The sequence below is a fragment of the Alligator sinensis genome, unplaced genomic scaffold (genome assembly GCF_000455745.1).
Source record: "Alligator sinensis unplaced genomic scaffold, ASM45574v1 scaffold164_1, whole genome shotgun sequence".
Classification (NCBI taxonomy): Eukaryota; Metazoa; Chordata; order Crocodylia; family Alligatoridae; genus Alligator; species Alligator sinensis.
This window is the reverse complement of record NW_005843272.1, coordinates 67,943-86,872: the sequence shown is the minus strand read 5'-3', so window position 1 is coordinate 86,872 and position 18,930 is coordinate 67,943. Positions and strand designations below refer to the sequence as shown.

The 18,930-nt window shown below is 54.8% G+C and overlaps 1 protein-coding gene across 3 annotated transcripts in view; it reads right to left on the bottom strand.

Moving 5' to 3' along the window:
* Window positions 1–2,598: 2,598 nt before the first annotated feature.
* The window catches only part of ASPSCR1 (ASPSCR1, UBX domain containing tether for SLC2A4), a 44,781-nt gene continuing 28,449 nt past the window's right edge, over window positions 2,599–18,930 (bottom strand). For all 3 annotated transcript variants that reach the window (XM_006038168.3, XM_025194652.1, XM_025194653.1), the window contains 4 exons: window positions 5,045–5,096; window positions 4,262–4,331; window positions 3,806–3,996; window positions 2,599–2,766 (listed from right to left, as the gene is read on the bottom strand). In XM_006038168.3, coding sequence (XP_006038230.2) covers window positions 2,753–2,766; window positions 3,806–3,996; window positions 4,262–4,331; window positions 5,045–5,096 — 327 coding nt within the window. In that variant the 3' untranslated portion in view covers window positions 2,599–2,752. The remainder of the gene's footprint in view (window positions 2,767–3,805; window positions 3,997–4,261; window positions 4,332–5,044; window positions 5,097–18,930) is intronic.

Genomic DNA, 18,930 nt, shown 5'->3' with positions numbered 1-18,930 from the left:
TTGTTTTCTCCTTCCCCTACTGCCACAACCATGTTTCAAGGAAACCAACACTGCCACCTCCAACTCGAGTGATGTGGCCTCCCTAAGGCCACTTGTGTGAGTAAGATGAGGCTGTGGCAGAGGAGCATGGGTGCCAGCGCCAGCAGTAAGACCACCTTGTAGCAACTGCAGGCTGTGGCTGGTTGCTTCCTCTCTGAAAACTGCAGCCTTGCATCCACCCTGCAGCAGGAGCACGGTGCTGGGACGATCAGCCAGGGTTACGCACGCAACTTGCTGCTGGGAGCCTGAGGCAGAACGGTGCATGCCTACCAGTGATCACTTCCTGAGCCACTATGCAACAGGGGCAGCAAGTCACTGAACCTGCTAAGAAAGTCTGCTCGGGGAATCCAGCCAAACCAAACTCCCAGCCCGTGCCTGCTGCCTGTCCCCACTGCAGGTATGCAGCACCCTTGCCAGGGATCCCTACATGGTGTGAAGTCACAGCCATACTTCCCCTGTGCAGGACAAAGAATTGGCAGCAGCCCTTGCCCACGTGCCGTGAGCCCAGCAGCTGGGCACTGCTCCTTACTGGTGCTGAGGCTTTTGTCTGCTTCCTGTGGGCTGTGCCAGGTGCTTGCAGTGCTCATGCCCTGGCCATGGCCTGGCCCAGCAGCATGCAATTAGCATTCAAGCACAGGCTAGAGAACTACCATCTGCAAGCTGAACAGCAGCAGAAGACACTGCCCGTGCCCTCTAGCGGAGATAAAGGAAAGAGTCAATGGAGTAGCCAGTGTCAGCCCTGTGCCTCAGGCGCTGCAGGTGAGCTCTGGGCCCCAGCTGCGGGGCCTGAGCAGTCAGGTTAGCAGTCGCTGCCCTTACTGGCTCAACTGCATGTCAGAAGGCAGGTAGATACATAAGCTACCCTGCGTCTGCCTGACTTCATGGTACCCCCTCAACAGCCTACGCACAGCACAGCAGCACCTGGTAGAGCAGGTGGGGCATTGCAGTGTTAAGCTGCCGTACTGATACCGACTTGCACAGAACAGAGACTCCCCTAGCAGCAGCAGAGTTCAGAGGAGCGGCAGCAAGGCCAGCACACCTCACCGAGAGAGTGGCTGGGGCCTGGCGAGCCCCCCTGGCCCTAGAGCAATCCACTGCAGACCCTTGCTGCAGCATTTCCCCTTCTGGTTTGGTCCAGCCCTAGGGCCAGAGGCTGCTTTCGACAGAAAGGCATTGCTGAGAGCAGCAGCCCGCAGGGCATTTGCGGCTCCACCGCCACTGGCATCCACGTTCCCAGGCCAGTCGTGTTTGGGTGCCTCAAGAAACCTCTCCCTCAGAGCCTGCGTTCTGCTCCCTCCCCTCAGTTTCCTTTTCCCTCCTCTACCTTGCCCTCATGCCTCCCCCTCCCCTCTGATTTTCTTCAAAGCATTTTGGAGCATTTGGAAGTAATTAGACCTGAAGGGAAATGCTGGCCAGGCTGGGAGACAATGACAAGTGCCAGGAACCCTGGGTGCCCCTTCCAGCCACTTTGAAGTTCATTCAGATGGTACAAAGCTCCGTTTTGCTTTGTAGAAAAAAAGGGGGAGAATGGGGCATGTCAGGCCCAATGAATAGGGAGCAGGTTCCTGTGAACCGATAGAGAAAGAGAGCAGTGGGGAAGAAATGCACAGTATCAAAGGGGCCGACAGAAAGGCCTCCTATGGCCACTCTGCTTTATTACATCTACAAATTGTGCAGACGCCCACGTAGTTCAGGGAACAAGCTCTGTACGGGGAAAACAGAAAACAAATGGCAAGGCTTATTACCATACGTGGAACAACCCCGACGGCCCGGCTGGAGTCACTGAGCCATGAAAGAGGCTTCAAATACAACACAGCCGCGCAGCTATTGTGGCCCCGAACGCTCATCCCCAAGGCTGGCACATTCTAACAATAGCCTGCCTCTCCGCACGGCACATGCCGGAGGCCCGGGCTCCGAGCACGGCGCCCCTCCTTCCTGCGCTCATTGCAAACTGCAGCTCCACTGCAAGACCACGCAGGCAACAGGAGCCAAGTGAAGAGACCTGCTCTCATTAAAACAGTAATTAATGCTGTTAATTACATGTATAAAAATCAACCCCAGAGCTTGGAGCAGAGGCCAGCTCCGAGTGCTTGCTGTTAACGGATACCTGTGCCTTTCATTAGCAAGGCTCCAGTGACTGAAAACACACAAGTGCAATGAACCAGGAGTTTCCCTGCAAAAGCCTCCTGAGTTGCCATGAGCAATCTAGACTGCTCCCTCCACTCCCTCTCCCCCAGCAGAGGTATCCACTGCCAGACCACACAGAGCAGAGACCAGCCTGGCTCTGGGTAGCATTTTACAACGGTGGATGGAACTGGGCACTCGATTCCAGCACCCAGACCTTGTTCCAGGCCGCAAGACTGTCTCAGAAGACAGCTGAGAAAAGGCTTGAATTTCAAAAACACCCAGAAAAGCAAAGGCAAGAGACAGAGAGGGACAGGGCAGGGGAGAAGGGGGTGCTTTCTCTGCCTGCTCCATTTGGATTACATGACCCCAATTCCACTGTCAGGCTGACAGTCTCACATGGGCCTTCCTCCACTCCCAGCAATGCAGAACTGGTCACAGGAAATAGCACTGCTTTATTCAGAAACAACACGGGTAGGTCCAGTCTCTCCAGATCCAACAGCCACTTCTCACCGAGACTGAAGCAGCTCCCGTAGAAAGAAGCACAACACCGTCTGCTGCTTCAGTCCAGTCAAGGGGCCCAAGTCCTTCATCTCTTCCCACCTGCAGCACAAACAAGGAGCACATTATGGTGCCGTCAGGGTCTTTGTTACATCTGTGTCGGGGGGGTGGTGGGGGGGGGGGGGGGGGGCCGGCAGGAAGCTGCTTCTCCAGGCCCTGCCAGGTGCAGACACTCCCCAGTGAGGTGACCTCTGAGCTGGGCTCTGCACCCACTGGGTCCCAGGTCCAAGCTGCACCCTGGCAGAGATGACCACTGGCCTATGGGCAGACGCAGGGCAGTCACTCCCACTTGGCCTCTCATGGCCATACATGGGGAACCTCTCAGCCACCTACATTGCACACATGAACCCCCCACCCCCCTGGGGGAGGACACTCCCCTGGCACTAGGGTGCTTCCAGCATGTAGCTTCTGCAGAATCCCATGTGCACAGGACCACGCAGAAGTTGTGGTTCTGTTTCTTGCCACGTAATGGCAAAGCCTCATGACTGTGAATGCTGATGACCTCATGAGCACACCCTAAGTCCAGAGCTGCTTCTGGAGAGAAATCCCGCCTGAGCCCCAGGTGTGAGCTACTGCTCCAAGACCAAGGACAAGGATAGGGATTTTTTGAACAGAAGTCACCTGTAATCTTAACCACAGAGCAGCTACCACGGAAACAACCTTACAAGATATGAATGGCAAGTATCTTAACCAGAGTACCTGCACTCCCAGGAAAAGGCGATGTTTTCCACCAGCCAGTGCCAGCAGAGAAAAGGAACCTAGAGGAGCTCATGAGACAGAGGCCCTCTCATCATAGCTGAACAGCCCCAGAGCATGCCAAGCCAGGCTGAGCTCATGCAACATGGAAGCTAGACTCTGGCAGGATGCCTTGGAGCACAGGTCAGGAGAGTAGAGCTGCAAGTGTCCAGGTGCTTTCCCCAGCATGGGATGCATTTCAAGTGCGCAGGAGCAATTCCAGCTGCCTCGTGTGCCCTGTCACTGGTGAACCAGTCTCAGGACGTGCCGAGCTAGGCCCATTGGGGCCTGCCCCTGGGGCGGCTCTGCAGAAGGAAAGCTGCCCCTAACCTCAGACAATAAATACCTGGCAGCTTCAACCACTTTGGCACTTTCCCAGGGGCCCTTCTCACTGGCTGTGGGGCTACAGAGGCTCCTGCTGGCTCTGGATGCTCTGCAGCCCCTCTCTCATCCGCGGTCTCCTCCGGCCCGGCTGGCAGGGGAGCAGCTGCTACTGAAGCTGATGGCGCAGAAGGAACGAGAGATTTGGACAGACATCTGAGAGGAGAATGGAGTGAGCAGTGCTTAGACAGGGCTTTCAAACCGGTCCCTTCCCACGTGCTCCCAGCCTACAGCTCCTCAAGCCCAGGGCCCCCCCGACAGAAAAAGGCATGTAGCCATCCTGCCAGGCTGCATGAGCCTGAGTGCAGGTGAGAGCTTTGTCCTAGTGCCTGGGCATTCATCCCTCTCCAACACGGGGTTAATTGCATCCTTCCCCCAAGCACCACTCCCCCCCACAACCTCCCTCACAGTCCCCACCTACCCGGCTACTAACAAGTCAGCTGCAGAAGGGGATACAGCAGATTCCAGCAGGTCTGGTCTCAAGAAACAGTCTGTAAAACAAAATCCCACACAATCCATACATGCACCCCCTGCTGAAGGATGGCAAGTCGCCAACATGCAGACACTTGTCCTCAGAGCGGCTCCAGACCAGCTAATGTCCCCAGCTCACTTCAGAGAGTCCCTACCCTCTCCCAGGATTATAACCAATGCTGCTGGCCACCTGGTGACTGTCTTCAAACCAAAGCATGGCTATTTCTTTGCCACCTCTACCCCAGCCCCAGCCCCCTGAACCTGGCAGCACTTTGTTCAATGAGGCCCAGCTTCCTCTGGCACACTGAGAGCATTGCTGTGCACCAGACCTGCTCCTCCTGCCTCTCTCATTCCCACAGGAAGCCAGCCAGGCTTGGTTCTTGCAGTGCATATCACCATCATCTGTCCAGCTTTCTTTTAAAGTGACGAGATTCACAAGCTTCTTTTTAGAGACTATCACGCTAGGTTCTTCCAGCGTTCCTACCTCCATAGCACTCAGTGCCAATGTCAGAGCCTGAACAGCTTGTAGGAAAGACTCATGGTTTAATGTTCACACACGTGCGTTAGTGCACTTCTATTAACTGATAAGCAACCTGAGTGACAGGAGGAGACCAGAGGACATGGGGGAGTTTGGGGTGGGCAACGACAAATCCTTGGCTCAGCTCAGGCTCTCGTTGGAGTGACATGATTTACCTGGATGCACAACAGCCTAAGGGGAGAAGGGATCGCTCACCTCTGCGCTCCTCAGATCCAAAGTGAACGAGAGCAGCTGGGAAGAGGTTTGCCTGCAGGAAAGGGAAAGGAGATTAGAAGTGCCACCAGAGCCAGCCTTGAGTGCTTCATCCCTGGCGCCTTGCAAAGGGCAGCCCAGTCCCCACCATAGCCCAGGGCACAGGCTCTACCACCATGAACACACACAGAGGTTTGCTGCTGTGGGCAGCTGAGTCCCCTACAGCAGAGGCAGCAGCACGAGGAGCAGATGAGATGAAACCAAGCCGGAGGGCTGCTCAACTCTTCCTCCCAGAGAGGTTCAAAGCCAATGCACACAAGTGCCCAGGGTGGGGAGGCTGCATCCAGCACTGGAGGACACCACCTACCCAGACATGCCTCAGGAGCCCAGCGAGCTACGCAGCGAGGGGCAGAGTGCTGCCATCCACCACCCTGCAACCCAGCCTGACCTCCAACCTTGCCTACCCCTCCTTTGATATTCATTTCACATCTCAGTAATGGAGGCTGCCAGTCATGCCAGGGTCAGCCTCCTCTTCATGTTTTCCACCTGCCACAAGCAGGGAAGACCTGGGTGTTTTTACCAGGGGCTGGAAGGGATGTGGGAACAAGATGTCCATCCACACCAAGCTACAGGGAGCCAGTAACGCTGGTGCAGCGGAGCCCACAGCCAGGCAGCAGAGTTCTGGCAGAGCTGGAAACCAGAAGGGGCCATGGGACCATGCGGCGTCATCTCCCAGGCTCTGACGTTCCACCTGGTTACCCCAATACTTTGGCTGGGGCTAAAACATCTTCCAGTCCTGCTTTAGAGAAGCCAGGGGACAGTGAAGCTGCCCCCCTCCTCGGCAGCTTGTTCCACTCAGTCACCTGCATGGTGAAAAATCTGCGCCTTGTTTCTCATTTGAACGATCTGGCTTTAACTCCAGTCGCTGGTTCTTGCTCTGCCTTTGGCTGGTAGGTTCTAGGTCCGTTAGGACCTGGAGTCTTCCCCCATGAAGGTTTTTATGCACAGACATCAAGTCACCTCTGTTTTCTTAGTGCTGCTGAACAGAACAAGCTCTTCCAGTCTCTCCCTGTCAGGCACCTTCTCCAGCCCTTGAATCGTCCTCGTAGCTCCTCCCTACATCTTCTTGCATCGATCGACTGCCTTTCAGAAATGTGGGCTCAGGCATGGCTGCTGAAGTCCAGCGTCAGTCTGGCCAGCACTGGATACAGAGGTGAAACCACCCCTTGCTCTTGCTCTCACTGCTGCCCTGGTCACACGTTCAGAGATCACATCTGCAGCTCACGCTGACTCGTCCGTCTGCCATGACCACTACCCCTTGTCAGAGCCCTTGTCCTGTAGGTCTGGCCTGGTTGCCTTGCTCCTAGATGCCTGACCTTGCACTGGGCTGTACTGGAACGTATCTTGGCTGAATGGGCCCCAGTCACTGCAGGACTGCTCAGCACCCAGCTGCATTTGCCTCTCTCCAGCCTTTGTCTCAGCAGCTATTTTATATTAGTGTCCAAAACCCTGGCAAAAGGATAATGACTAATGCTTGACCCAGAGCCAATCCGTGCAGCACCCTGACTCAATGAGGACTCCCCACAGTGGCTACCTGGTGCAGTCTGCCAGCCAGGTCTTACCCACATGGTACACGATTTGTGGATACTGTGTAATGAGCATGTCACGCGGCACAAGTCAAATGAGATCTGCAACACGTCAACAGTTGTCTTTATCAGCCCCCACAGAGCATCGTTACTGTAGAAAGGCAGGCACTGCCACCCCACAGCTGGCCAGGGGCAGGGCCTGGCTGCTATCCTGCCCACCTCTGTCCTGAAGCCTCAAGTCACATGCACCACAGGAGATAAAGGGAAGCAGGAAGGGCTTGAAGAGTTATTCAAGCCAAACAGATCCAGCAGTATTTGGAAACTTGATCCTATGGAAGCTCTTAGCACAGGGCACACACTACAACGGTGGGGCGCAAGGCGGAAATCCAGGGAATGGCGATGGATTCTGAAGGGCAAGCAGCTCAAGGCACAAAAACAGGAGCAGAAAGCTCTGTGATAAACATCAGATGTCAAAACTGCCCCAAGAGCTGGTGGCCCCCAGATCCCCAGCTGTGAGAGGGAGCACAGAAGGAAGATGGGGACATTGGGCAAGGAGCTAAATGCTTCCTTCACATCAGTCTTCACTACCAAGCACATGGAAGCAGCATCTACCCTGTACCTGATCTCTTCTGGCAGTCCCTGGAGAAGTGGTGCGAGAATCCAGTGCCAAATGGAAAAGCAGTTGTTGCCAGCCCCGAGGGGACCTCCCTGAGCTCTTGAACAGCTATCAGAAACACTGACTGTATCATTAAACCCAGCTCCTGCTGCCAGGTTGTGCTTCTATTTTCAACAGACTCTGAAGGTGATCTGCACAATTACAGACCCCTCCGTATCTGGCAAACTGGTCAGAAGCACCATTAAAAGAACAAACAGAAAACAGCTGGAAGACCACATGATCTTGTCCAAACAAAAAGGATTCTGCAAAGGAAGTAACGTCTCACTAGCGACGGGAATTCGCTGAACACATTGATGCACCGGGGCCCAAAGGAAACTCGCTGACACAATTCACATCAGCTTCCCACATACTACTGCCTGTCCTGGCAGCAGCAGTGCCTTTGGCCCCCTGCTTTACCTGGAGCAAGCCAGGGCATTCTTCATGTCTGTGGGCAACACGCCTGGCAGCTGTGCAAGAGGCTGGTCTGCATGGTTTTTAAGGAGAGGTTAGACAGACACCACACAGGGGCTACAGACAGGGACAATGCTGCCTCGAGCAGGCGCTGGACTGGATGTGACCTGAGGGCCGTCTGCCCTTGAACAAAGTCCATTACGAGGGCTGACAGAAATACTGCTGGGGCGCAGGACGTTATCATGGTGTGAGGGGCAAAACGCTGTTCCAGATGAAAGCTGGCTGCAGACGGGACGCAAGGAGCCGCACTCAACGCTCAGCACTCGGGGGTTACCAGCAGGGCCTCGGGGTTCTCGTCTGGGACTAGAGACCCTAAGATTTTACTCATAATGGGGACGGGGGCTGAGCAGCTCAGGCTCTTGTAGCTGCCTGCTGTGGGGTTTCCTAAGCCTTCCCCAGAGCCTCTGCCGCCATCCCTGCAGACGGGATGCCGGACCGCATGGGTCCCGTGCACATGCAGCCCTCAGCACAGGGGGCCTATCCTGATGAGGCCCACGAGTAGTACCCAGCGCCCACGTTAAACCCAACAATATTAACTCGAGGGAACGAGTCACCACCACCCATCCACAACGTCAAGAGAATGAGAGGTCACAGCTGCCCGCACCCATCCAGGGAGCGGGTGGCACCCGGGACGGATGGAGGGACTCCCATCCCTTGGCAGTGCCAAGCCTCCCTTCCTACCTCACGGCCAGGAACTCGCACACCCTGGAGCTGACATCCTAGCAGCAGGACCCATTATTTATTAGGCCTTTTAGCATTTCCTTCCCCAATCAGCAAGGCCTAAGGTTGCCTGCTCCCGTCACAAAGGCGGCTCTCCGTAAACTTTTTAATTAAAAAGCACCAGACACGGTTAAGAAACCCCAGAGAAAACTCTTGTGAGAGCTTTGATGTCTCCGCTGCATTCGTCTGAAGGGATCCCACTATTTAGGAAATGGGTAGCTTAGAAAAGAGCCCCTCGCCTCCCCCCCTACAAGCCCCTTTACACATAACATCCTTTTCATGCCAGCTGCGAGTTGGAAAATGAGGTTTTTGTAGCGTGTTAGTGTTGGAATTTTTTAATAACCTCCCCTCTCTCTTTTTCCCCTCCCGCCCAATTATCGTGGTGAATAATTAACATTCTGAAGGAGATAACTAAGCACAGCATCTCAGAGCTCAAAGCCCTTTTAGTTCAAAGCCCTGCCCTTTTCTCTTCGTTTCCCCTGTTGCCGCCACTAAAACTTCCTTGTCAATCAAGCTCTGGGCACACACATCAAAGCTTCATGTGGGAATGGCCCCAAGGGGTCAGAGAAAATTCATGGCAGGGCCTGCGAGTGAGGCACAAAGAGAGAGAGGGAGAAACGCAGAGAGCCAGAGCGAGACAGACGCACTCAACCACACACACACACAGACACAGCGCGCCCCTATACAAACCTCTACCCAATTTACTCACAAGTTGACAAATAACCCCAGCTCTAGATCTCAGGCTCCACCTCCCCAACCACTTCCCACCACTGGCAAAACATCAGTCCCAAACCCTCTTAATTGGAAGAGACTCAAAGGAAGTAGACGGCAGTTCACAAGGGTATAAAGTGTAGCCTCCTCCCCGTGGCTTATTTCCCTCCACCCCACTCCTCCCTAGCACTCAGCCCTGGCAGATTCCTCTCTCTCAAACTGGTGTCCAATCCACCCCCTTCCCCTTTGGTCCACACACAGCATTAGCTCTTCACATGATCCTATGCCGATGGCACTGGTGCGGTTCTCAGGCACTGGCCCATCTCCACAGCCAGGGCACAGCCAGCTGGCAGGGCTCCTCATTCATGTACAAGCATCTAAATCAACAACACAAAGAAGTCTCAAGGGAGACAGTGGTACCCACCGTACCCTGTGGGCAGCGGCAGGATCCCAAGCCACAGCACGGCTCGGCAAAAACACAGGGGGGGTCTTTCAGTTGGAGTTGGGACTAGGTGACATCTCGAGATGCTTTCCAGCCCGACTTCTCTGTGATGCAGTATCTACTTGAGCAGTGGTTTGCAACCTTTTCTCATCTGCAGACCCCTAAAAAGTTTTGAATGCAGGTAAATGTGGGTATCCACATACTTTGGATTGATCATAGTCATCTTTTACAGACCCCCCTGACACAACCTGCAGACCCCCAGGGGTCTGCAGACCACAGGTTGCAAACCACTGGTCTAGAGCTTACAGCCGTGGAGGCATGGCGCTTCTCCGCACCGCCCTCACAACACTTAGGGAGAGGCGGTGGCGCGCTGGAGTCCCACAGCTATGGGCACAGCGTTCTTTGAATACTTGTATTCCTGGGGCCACTGCCACACTCTGGTTGAAAAGCCACAGCGGTCGTCTCCAGGGCCTGAGTCACTGCCTCAGAAGCAGATTCCACAGCACTCACATGCCTGGCTCCGCTTCCTTTCCTGAGACAAGGCATTAAAAGACCAGGTATTCTCCAGACCTGAGGGGACCACACACTCCTGTAATTTCTGCATCATACTCATCCCCCAAAGGATCACAAGGAAGGAGCACTCTCCGTCATAGAACCAGGAGCCATTTGAAACAGGATTTCGGAAACCATCAGTCAGTCAGTCAGCAGCAAGGCCTTACTACGGGATGAGTCATGTGCTGCTTGCCATGCTCACGCATTGCTCTCCAGCAGCCACATCGCCCTGCTTTGATTTCCATCCAGCAGCGCGGAGCCATTCAGACCAAGGAATGGATGCTCTCAGCCCACAGACCAATCCTGTCACAAATTCCTCAGATAGGCCAGATCTCCGGGATGGAGATGCAGCCTCCTTTGTGTTGCAAAAACACATAAGGGCCCAGCCTGAATGGGACCCGCTCCATGAAGTGTTACGCATCACACGCATACAGAGCTGTGGGCCACGCTGCATTAGGTCCTGCACACAGGAACACAAGGGGCCGCCACTTTGTGAAGCACTGCACACACGCAGCAAGAGCTGACTTACAACACAATCGGAAGTGACAGACCACTGTAAGAAAGAGCATGAGCCAAGCTCATTGAGGAGGGACTGAGATGGAGAGGGATGAAGTGATTTGCCCAAGGATGCACCGAACAACTGTGGCAGAGCCAGAGCCCCAGCCTTCCCCGTCCCGTCCCGTCCAGTCCAGACAAACCTGCAAGTCCCTAGCTCATATCCACAAGCCTCTGCTCTCAACCAGGCCACTGGGCCAGGCTGCAGCTTCATAGCCAGACAAAGGACAGGCAAATATAGGCAACTCTCTGGATCCTTAAGCCTGTCACTACTGTGAGAACAGGCAACGGCTGACAGGAGCCCAGCCAGAGGAAGCTCTGTGGCTGGCACTGACAAGGACTGGCTTTGACTGGCAGCTCAGTAAATCAGGTGTGTGCGCTCTCCTCATGCACAACAGCACATGCCATTTTCCCTAAACTCTGCAGTTCATCTGTATTTCGAGAAGACTCAGCAAATTCCTTCCTATCAACAGAAATTCGGTACATGGGTGTCTCAATGACTCACGCAAGACATCATGGCCATGCCCATCACTGCCCCCTTCAGCCAGGCTAGCCCTAGAAGCCCATTCTCCAAGCTTTCGAAAGGCCTCAAGAGACAAGGCTTTGTGGATTCCTGGAGACGCTCACCAAGCTTTCCCTCTGCACAGCTCTCCTTTGGGGCCGCCTGTCCAAAGACTTACCCCACAGGCCACCACCACGGGGCTTGCGACTGCATAACTGTGATCTGAAGTTCTGCTGTACAGGCTTAAAGTGAAGCCTTCAGACACCACAGTGGTGAGCGTGGTTTAGAGCAGCAGGACACCGGGGGGCCAAGGGGCAGACTGGGTCTGCGCGGTCTCGCCCACCGCAGCATAACCAGACCAGAAAGTGATGCGTCCCAGCAAGGCCGGCAGCAAGGATCCCCAAGGGACGTAGTTCTGCCCTGCTCTTTATGGCACGTTTCAGTGGCTTGCACAAGTGCCCTCTGCCCAGTGCAGCCCTTCCCCATCCCAGGCCTCCAACATCCACGTCCACAGCGCCCTGAAACAGAACGCCACAGAAACATGCACATTCTCGCCGTGTCGTCGTTCTGTTTACTGACTGCACGGAGCTCTGGGATCAGGCGGGGATTGCCGGCTAAAGGGAACGTGCAGCTGCCAGCGCGGGAAGCATTCTTTCCGTTACATGATCTGAAATGATTAGAGTGCCACAGGTCTGCTGTTAGTTTGATGTTAAAAGATTAGTAAAAAAATGAGCACTTCAAAGGGACACGCACGAGGATGCAGAAACCCAAGCTACCAGCACACAGTGCTGCCCAGCACGCCCTCCCCCACCAAACACACAGAACCGCACTCGGAAAATCACTCAGGAAGCCAACGGATCAAAAGCTTTTCTGACAAGATTGCGAAGAGCATCTCTGGAGCAGAAATAAACACTAGTGCCATAGTCAAAGGGACACTGCCCCCACGGCTCTTGTTTAATACCCGAGAGCAAAGCACCCCAACCCAGAGCCCCCAGCCGCAGAAGGAGAGACAGCCTCTGAGATGCATACTGGGAGATCCTGGTCCAGGTTAAAGAAGGCCCCAAGGACTGTCTAACTTTAAGATAAGCTTTGCAAGGGCCCTCTTGAGACCCAGTGGAAAGAGCACGCAGTGGTCCCTAGGCTGGGACTGGGAAAGCTCAGCCCCTGAAAATTAACAGGCCAGGAGAGCAAGTCTGTGGCAGGGGTTCAAGTTGGACACAGCCTGCAGCACTGCCCACCGTGCCCACTTCTCTGCTCTCTCCCAGCAATTGCCCACAATCCATGGATGGCACAGGCAGGTGCGAAGCTTCCTGCACATGGTGGTGATAAACCACATTTGGCAGGACAAACAGTAGGCAAGATGCCTCCCCAAACACCTGTACCGAGAACATCCGGAACAGACAAGGCACAGACCGAGACCTCACACGGTGTAGGCGCATGCTTGGCCCCAGGCTGCGTGAAGGCGGATGGATTCCAGTGTCCCCTGCTATTCCTCTTTCACTCACAGTTGTTCCACCTCCCCTGACCCGCCACTGGAGAGGTCCCCAATGGGCTGACCCTGGAGGGGCAGGGTTTTTTCTGCACTTTGCTCAGACTCTTTCCACTGGCACTGCCTGAGGACACGAGGAGTGTTGCTGAAGAACAGCGTGGCCAAGCAGGGAGCCCCAAAGAGTTCCAACAACGGACCCAACCAGAAGGCCCAGGAGAAACGAACACCTCCTCTGGACACCCACCCCTGTGCAGAGTCCCAGAGCCTTTCCCGATGAGCCAAAGAGTCTAAGACTGGATTAGAAAAAAACAACTAAGCAGGTACGTGGAAGCATGTTGGCTCCACCAGCTGCTCTGAAGATGGGACGACGGCCTTCTGCCCCCTCGGCTTTCCCAGCATCCGGAGTTCTCACCCTCTGCTCGCCGTTTCCCAGCTCTGAGTTCAGAGATCAGCGCTCTGGTCAGTGCTAAGGCCCCAACTGGAGTCATTCCAGCGCATGTTCCTGGGAGAAGGAGGGAGGGGGAGACGAGAAACAGCATCTCTGTGAAGTTCAGCTGACCCAGAGAAGCATAAACAAGCAGCTGGAGCTGCAGGGACCCCTTGGCCCAGCGCTGCAGCAGGGAAGCCTGCAGTTGATCAGTTCTGCTCTCCAGAACACTATAAAATCATTCGAGGGACACGGGGATAATGCGGCCAGCAAAAACAGCAATAACAAATATCAAAGCAATGCCTTGAAGTCTTAATGGGCTCCAAAAACTCCATGCTGCTGCCAATCTGTGTGCTCACCATACTGTAAATACACACACATTTTGGGACACTCGCTTCAGAGGCGGTTCTTTCAGCCTGGGCTTCTTGGCAAACAAGCTGGCAACATTTACTTTGCTGGTTTTTGACTCCTCAGTTTAAAGGTCCCCCTCTCACTGAAGCCGTCAAACCTACAGGCTGCTGGAGCCATGGTTCCATCAAGCAGGGAGCACACAGGCAAGGAGCTTCAGCAAGAGTTTACTTCACTGCCCAGCGACCCCCTGCTTGATGCTGGATCCACAGCAGAGCGCGGGCACAGATTTATGGAGCCCTCTGACGGACCCCAGGGCAGCCTGGCAAGAGGCAGGCAGCCAAGAGCTGGGAAGGCTGGGGCCAAGGCCTAACTGCAGCACACTCCCAACTCCCCACGTGACCTCAGACAAGGTCCCTCTGGGAAGAACAGGACTGCTTTGCAGCACAGAGGCTGTGAGCATTAGCATGGTACCAGCTGCGAGGGGCTCAGACATGGTGGGCAGGCAGGCCAGCAGCAGCGTCTGTCCAATGCACACAGGCACATTCACGCAATCCCACGGGTGACAGGCAGAGCCACTGCAGCCCCCAGAAGACTCCAGACACCGCTCTCACAACTGATCGCAAGGAGCCCAGGGCCAAGGAGCAGGGTCCCACGTCCTTGCCCAGGGCACTGCGTCTGCCTCCCCTCTGCACCAGTGCATCCCGGAGGAGCCAAATCAAAAGGAAATCGGGGGCCCAGTGGGAGCTGAGGACTGGCTGCCCCTCCTTCCCAGCAGCACTGCTGCTCCTATGGTCTGCTGGCAGCACTCAGCTAGGGCAAGGCCACACGCATTAGGGTCTTTAGACAGACCCAGGATCCATTCCAGTGCAGAGGTCGTTTGCACCTGGGGCAGCGAGTGTCACCCAGTCTCTGCTGGTGAGTGTACTGCGTGCAGAGGACTGTTCATGCCTGCTACTAGCTGCATGGCCACTGGACCCTGGAGGAAGGAGTGGGGCACATGGAAAAAAGACAGTGATGCTCTTGGTGCAGCATCTCATGGTAGAGCACCCAAGCCAAGGGTGCATCTTCTCCAGTGCTAAAGCAAGAGACACACGGCAGCTCACCCAGTCCCACCTACTGACCCCCCCATCCAATGCTGACTCCAGCACAGAGGTCTCTCTCCCAGCCCCCACGTGCACAGGGGAGGCAGAGCAGGAAGGCTCATCCCCAGGCCCTCTCTCGCAGAGGGAGAGGCCTCAGGGAAGCCTCCATACGGAGCTAAGCCCTGCCCAGCAAGGAGCCCGGGGCAGCAGAATCCTCTGGAAGCCCCAACTCTGCAAACTTGCCCCTAGACTCAGGATTGAACCACTTGGTAAACAATGCTGACGAAGAGGAACCTTCACAGAGGTGCAAGCACACCCCCGGGCCCAGGGCTGGCCCCGCGCCAGCGCCCCGCCAGAGCCGGCACCACAGACACGACTTCTCCGCTTGCTTTGTGCCCGTGTCACTTCTGCTGAGAGCACTGTGGCTCCGCGGAGCAGCCCGATTAGTAACAGCAGCCCATAAAAGGGGCGTCCAACAATAACAGAGCTGCCAGGGACATGAAAGGCAGAGCAGCTTCCGCGCCCATTTCTCTCTGGAGAAGAAAGCCCCCTTCAGCCCCTGCCAAGCGCTCAGATCTGCGGCGGCAGGGAAAGTCTATCCAAGCAGAAGACTTTCAGCATGGAGCCTCCGCTGACTCAAGGCGAAAATCACAGATGAAAGAAGATTTATGCTGGTAGCAGGGAGCAAAGTGTCACCCAGAATCAGCCAACCTAAATTGGGACAAGGCACCAGGCTCGCAGGTTGGAGCGCCGCGGTCTCCGGCAGGCAGCGCGGGTAATTGGAATGGTATGAGGCGTTCTGGGCAGGAATCGCTCCCTCCCGTTTGATGCTCCTTCCAAATCAAATGTTTATAAACACACGGATTCATTCCTGCCCCAACCAGACCGTGACCCGGCAGGGCCAAGGGGCCCAGGCCGGGACACCGGCGACACGGCCGCTGGCATCGCACGCAGCCCCTCCGCCCCACCCAGCACCGGGGCCATTTTACACCCAGCCGCCTTGAAAGAGCTTCATGGCTGGCGCCTGCAGCTGAGGAACCCCTCCCCCTGCTCGCATTCCCGGCGCGGAGGCTCTGCCGCCACCAAAGCACTTTCCAGCACTAAGAGGGAGGGACCCCATCCCTGCCCAGGCCCACACCTTCCTCTGCCCTCTCCCTGCACCTTACTTGAATCACAGCCACAGGCTCCCTGGCCCTCACCCCCTCCGCTTCCGATCCCCAGACTGTACCTACCAACTTATTCCCCTTCAAACAAACAAATCCTGCTGCTGCTTGCCTTGGCCCCAAGCCTCTGCCCCATCACTGCAGCACTGTCACTAGGCCCAGCCCCAGCAGCTCGACTCATGGGGTCTTTTTCCAAACCTCTCCCTGCTCTGTGGAGGATACAGGGGCTTCCCTGGGAAGGATGTGGGCAAAGCTGTGCAAAGCCCCTTCACGTGTGGGGAAGTTAAAAACCCGTGGAAAAATCCCTCGCTCTGAGGGAGGGATTGGGTCGGACTCGATGATCTACTGAGTTCCCTTCCGACCCTAACATCTACGACTCTATGAGACTGTGATTGTCAACCACGGTGGTGGCACCCTGGGGTGCTCTGAGATCCTTTCAAGGGTGCTGCAGGATGCCAAGCAGTGCCAGTGCTGCAAGGCATGCAAACAACACACTGCTCTGCTTGGGCTTTCTGAGCTCTCTGTAACAGAAGAACTGCTCTATTATTTTTCTGTAGTCAAGTAACCAGTGAAAACTCAGAGCTGGCATTTTCCTAGGGGGCCTCGATCTCAAAGGGTTGAGAGCCACTGATCTAAGAGCACTGTAGTCCCCTCCTCTCCGCCCCAAACTAATGCTGCAAACAGGCTGTGTGGAGCCAGGCAGGCTCTGCCAAGTCTGGGGGTAAACAGGGTGGAAAACAACAGTCTGGGGCCCTTTGAACCGTTACGCCAAGCGGGTGCTGCGGCAGAGACCGGGAAGCTGTCAGCTCGTCTCGGACCCACTTCCCACCGTCTGAGGTTTCTGCACTAGTCATTGCCAAGGTGGATAAAAATAACGACAGCGGGCCAGGCGCAGGAGGGAACTGTGCACGGACACCCAGCTCCATCCCAGGCACCCAGCTCAGGACTGCAGTAGTAATCTGGGAAGCAACTACTTTGCAGGCCTGGCAGCTTGCAAATACAGCGGGCAGCACAGGGAGGTCAACTATCACCACTACAGCTGCAACCCCTTCCCATGTGTAGGTGCCAACTGCTCCGAAAAGCACTTTAGCAATGTACCTTATGGAGCCTCTGCCAGCAACACAAGCTACACGGGCAGAAGCATTCCTACGTCAGGTGAACCGTGTCAGCATCGAGGCTTTTGCCATGACTGAAACATCCCAAGACAGGGTAACAGTCGTCATCCCCAAAGTAACATGACTGCAGATTGGGCCCTCATACCACGCCAAAGGCTCACAGCTCCCTTGCCACTCCACATACTCACCAGGCTTATCACAAACTCTGCACCACACCTCTACCGAGTGGGCAGAGGACACTCCCCACGGGTGGCATGCTGTGGCTGCTAGCACTGTACACCCACTCCGCACAGGTCTGACGTGCTGCACAGGGTCCCAGCCGAGGAGAGTCAGGCCCATTACCTAATAAATTCCACTACTATCTGCAGCTTGCTTCAAAGCCGAGGAGGCCAAGCACACTGGATTTCTTCTTCCTGCTGCCCCCCCAAACCAGGGAAATTAGATTAAAAAAAATAATGGCATTAAATGAAACCTTAAAGCCACAAAAAATTGGGCACTGAGAAGCCAGGAAATTCCAATGGTTCAATTCTCAACAAAATGTTCACTTACTCGAGTCACACATACCAGACAATTTATATTCCCACTTTCCTTGTTACACATGAAATTCCACATATTATTGCTTTTATTATTAGCACATTACCATACAATTTACAGAGTGACTGGATGAGCATGGAAATCACTTTACTGGATCATGCCAGTGGTCCATCCAGTCCAGTATTGCATCTCCAATAGTAGCTAGTGCTAGCAACTTCATAGGAAAGTGCACGAAATCCTGTTTTCCAAGGGTTTCAAGTGCAATCTTTAACAGATAGAGACTGTCACAAATGCTGAAGCATGACATCCTAGACCCCTCCCACATTTGGTTGACAATTCTGGGTAGTCATGTTACTCGTCCAATCCCTTCATGATCTTGCTAAATTCTTGGCTTGAGTAACAGCCCATGGCAGTGAGTCCTGAGGTTTAGTTATGCGGTGGGTGAATAAAGCATTTCCTTTTATCGTTTCTAGATTTGCCACCCCTCGGTTTCAGCAAATGGCCTCCCGGTCTCGTCTTCTAAGACGGGAAAAACATAGGCCCCTTCTCTAGGCAAGTTACCCCACTGAAACCTTTCACAAGCCAAATGTCCTGGCCTTAGGGCTCTGCATTTAACGTCAGATTCTGAGCGGGAACAAGTACTTGCTTCCCAGTGAAGCCATTAAAAAGGGAATGTGCCTAGCACAACAAGAGATCAGGCTCAATTAACTATCCTGGGATCTCAGAGCAGCCTAAGGGAGACTTTGGTGGGGTCCAAATATACCCAACTGCAATACCTCTACGTGCTTTCCAACGGGCTCAGCCTATGCATCAAGGGGTGAATTCCATGATATATATGCCACAGCTGCTGAACTGCCCATCCATGGGAACCGGTAACACGCAGCGCCCTGGACAATAGATATACGAAGAGAAGGGAACAAAGTCTCTGCCCCAAGCAGAGATGGTGAGTGCTGCCCAGAGCTTCCCACAGCAGGCGGTGTTTCAGGAACAGGGATGGGACACACAAGCGGAGCAGATCTGGCAGAGTCTGAGAACGACCCAGAGGAAGGGAGAGCTGAGGCAGAGCAGCTGGAACTTCCTGCAGAAGAGGAAGGGCCGCTAGCACTGGGAGCTGGGGACAAGAAAGGTTCTGGACGGTCTGGAGGAAGGACCAGACAGAGCCAGAAAACCACAGCTTTCAGGACTGCAAAAAGGCAGAACGTGGTGTGGAGGAAAGAGGAGGGCAACAAGGGAGAGGATCTAGAAGCAGAGCAAGGTGGGGCACAGTCAGGGACAACGCCAGTGTGGCAAGCATGGGAACAGGTAGGTTTGAGGTGTGCAGCATCAGTTAACACCCAAACCTAATCCGGGAGACCGTTCTAGAGGGAGGAGAGACAGTGGAGAGGGGAAGTCCACGGCACTCTGGCAGACAGGAGTGAGAGGGGAGCAGAATCAGAGGCACGCAGGGGAGTCAACAGGGTTAGCAGGGACAGAGAAGAGAAGGTAAGGAAGCCCAGATGGGAAGATGGCAGCAAACACTCCTGCCAGTCCAGTA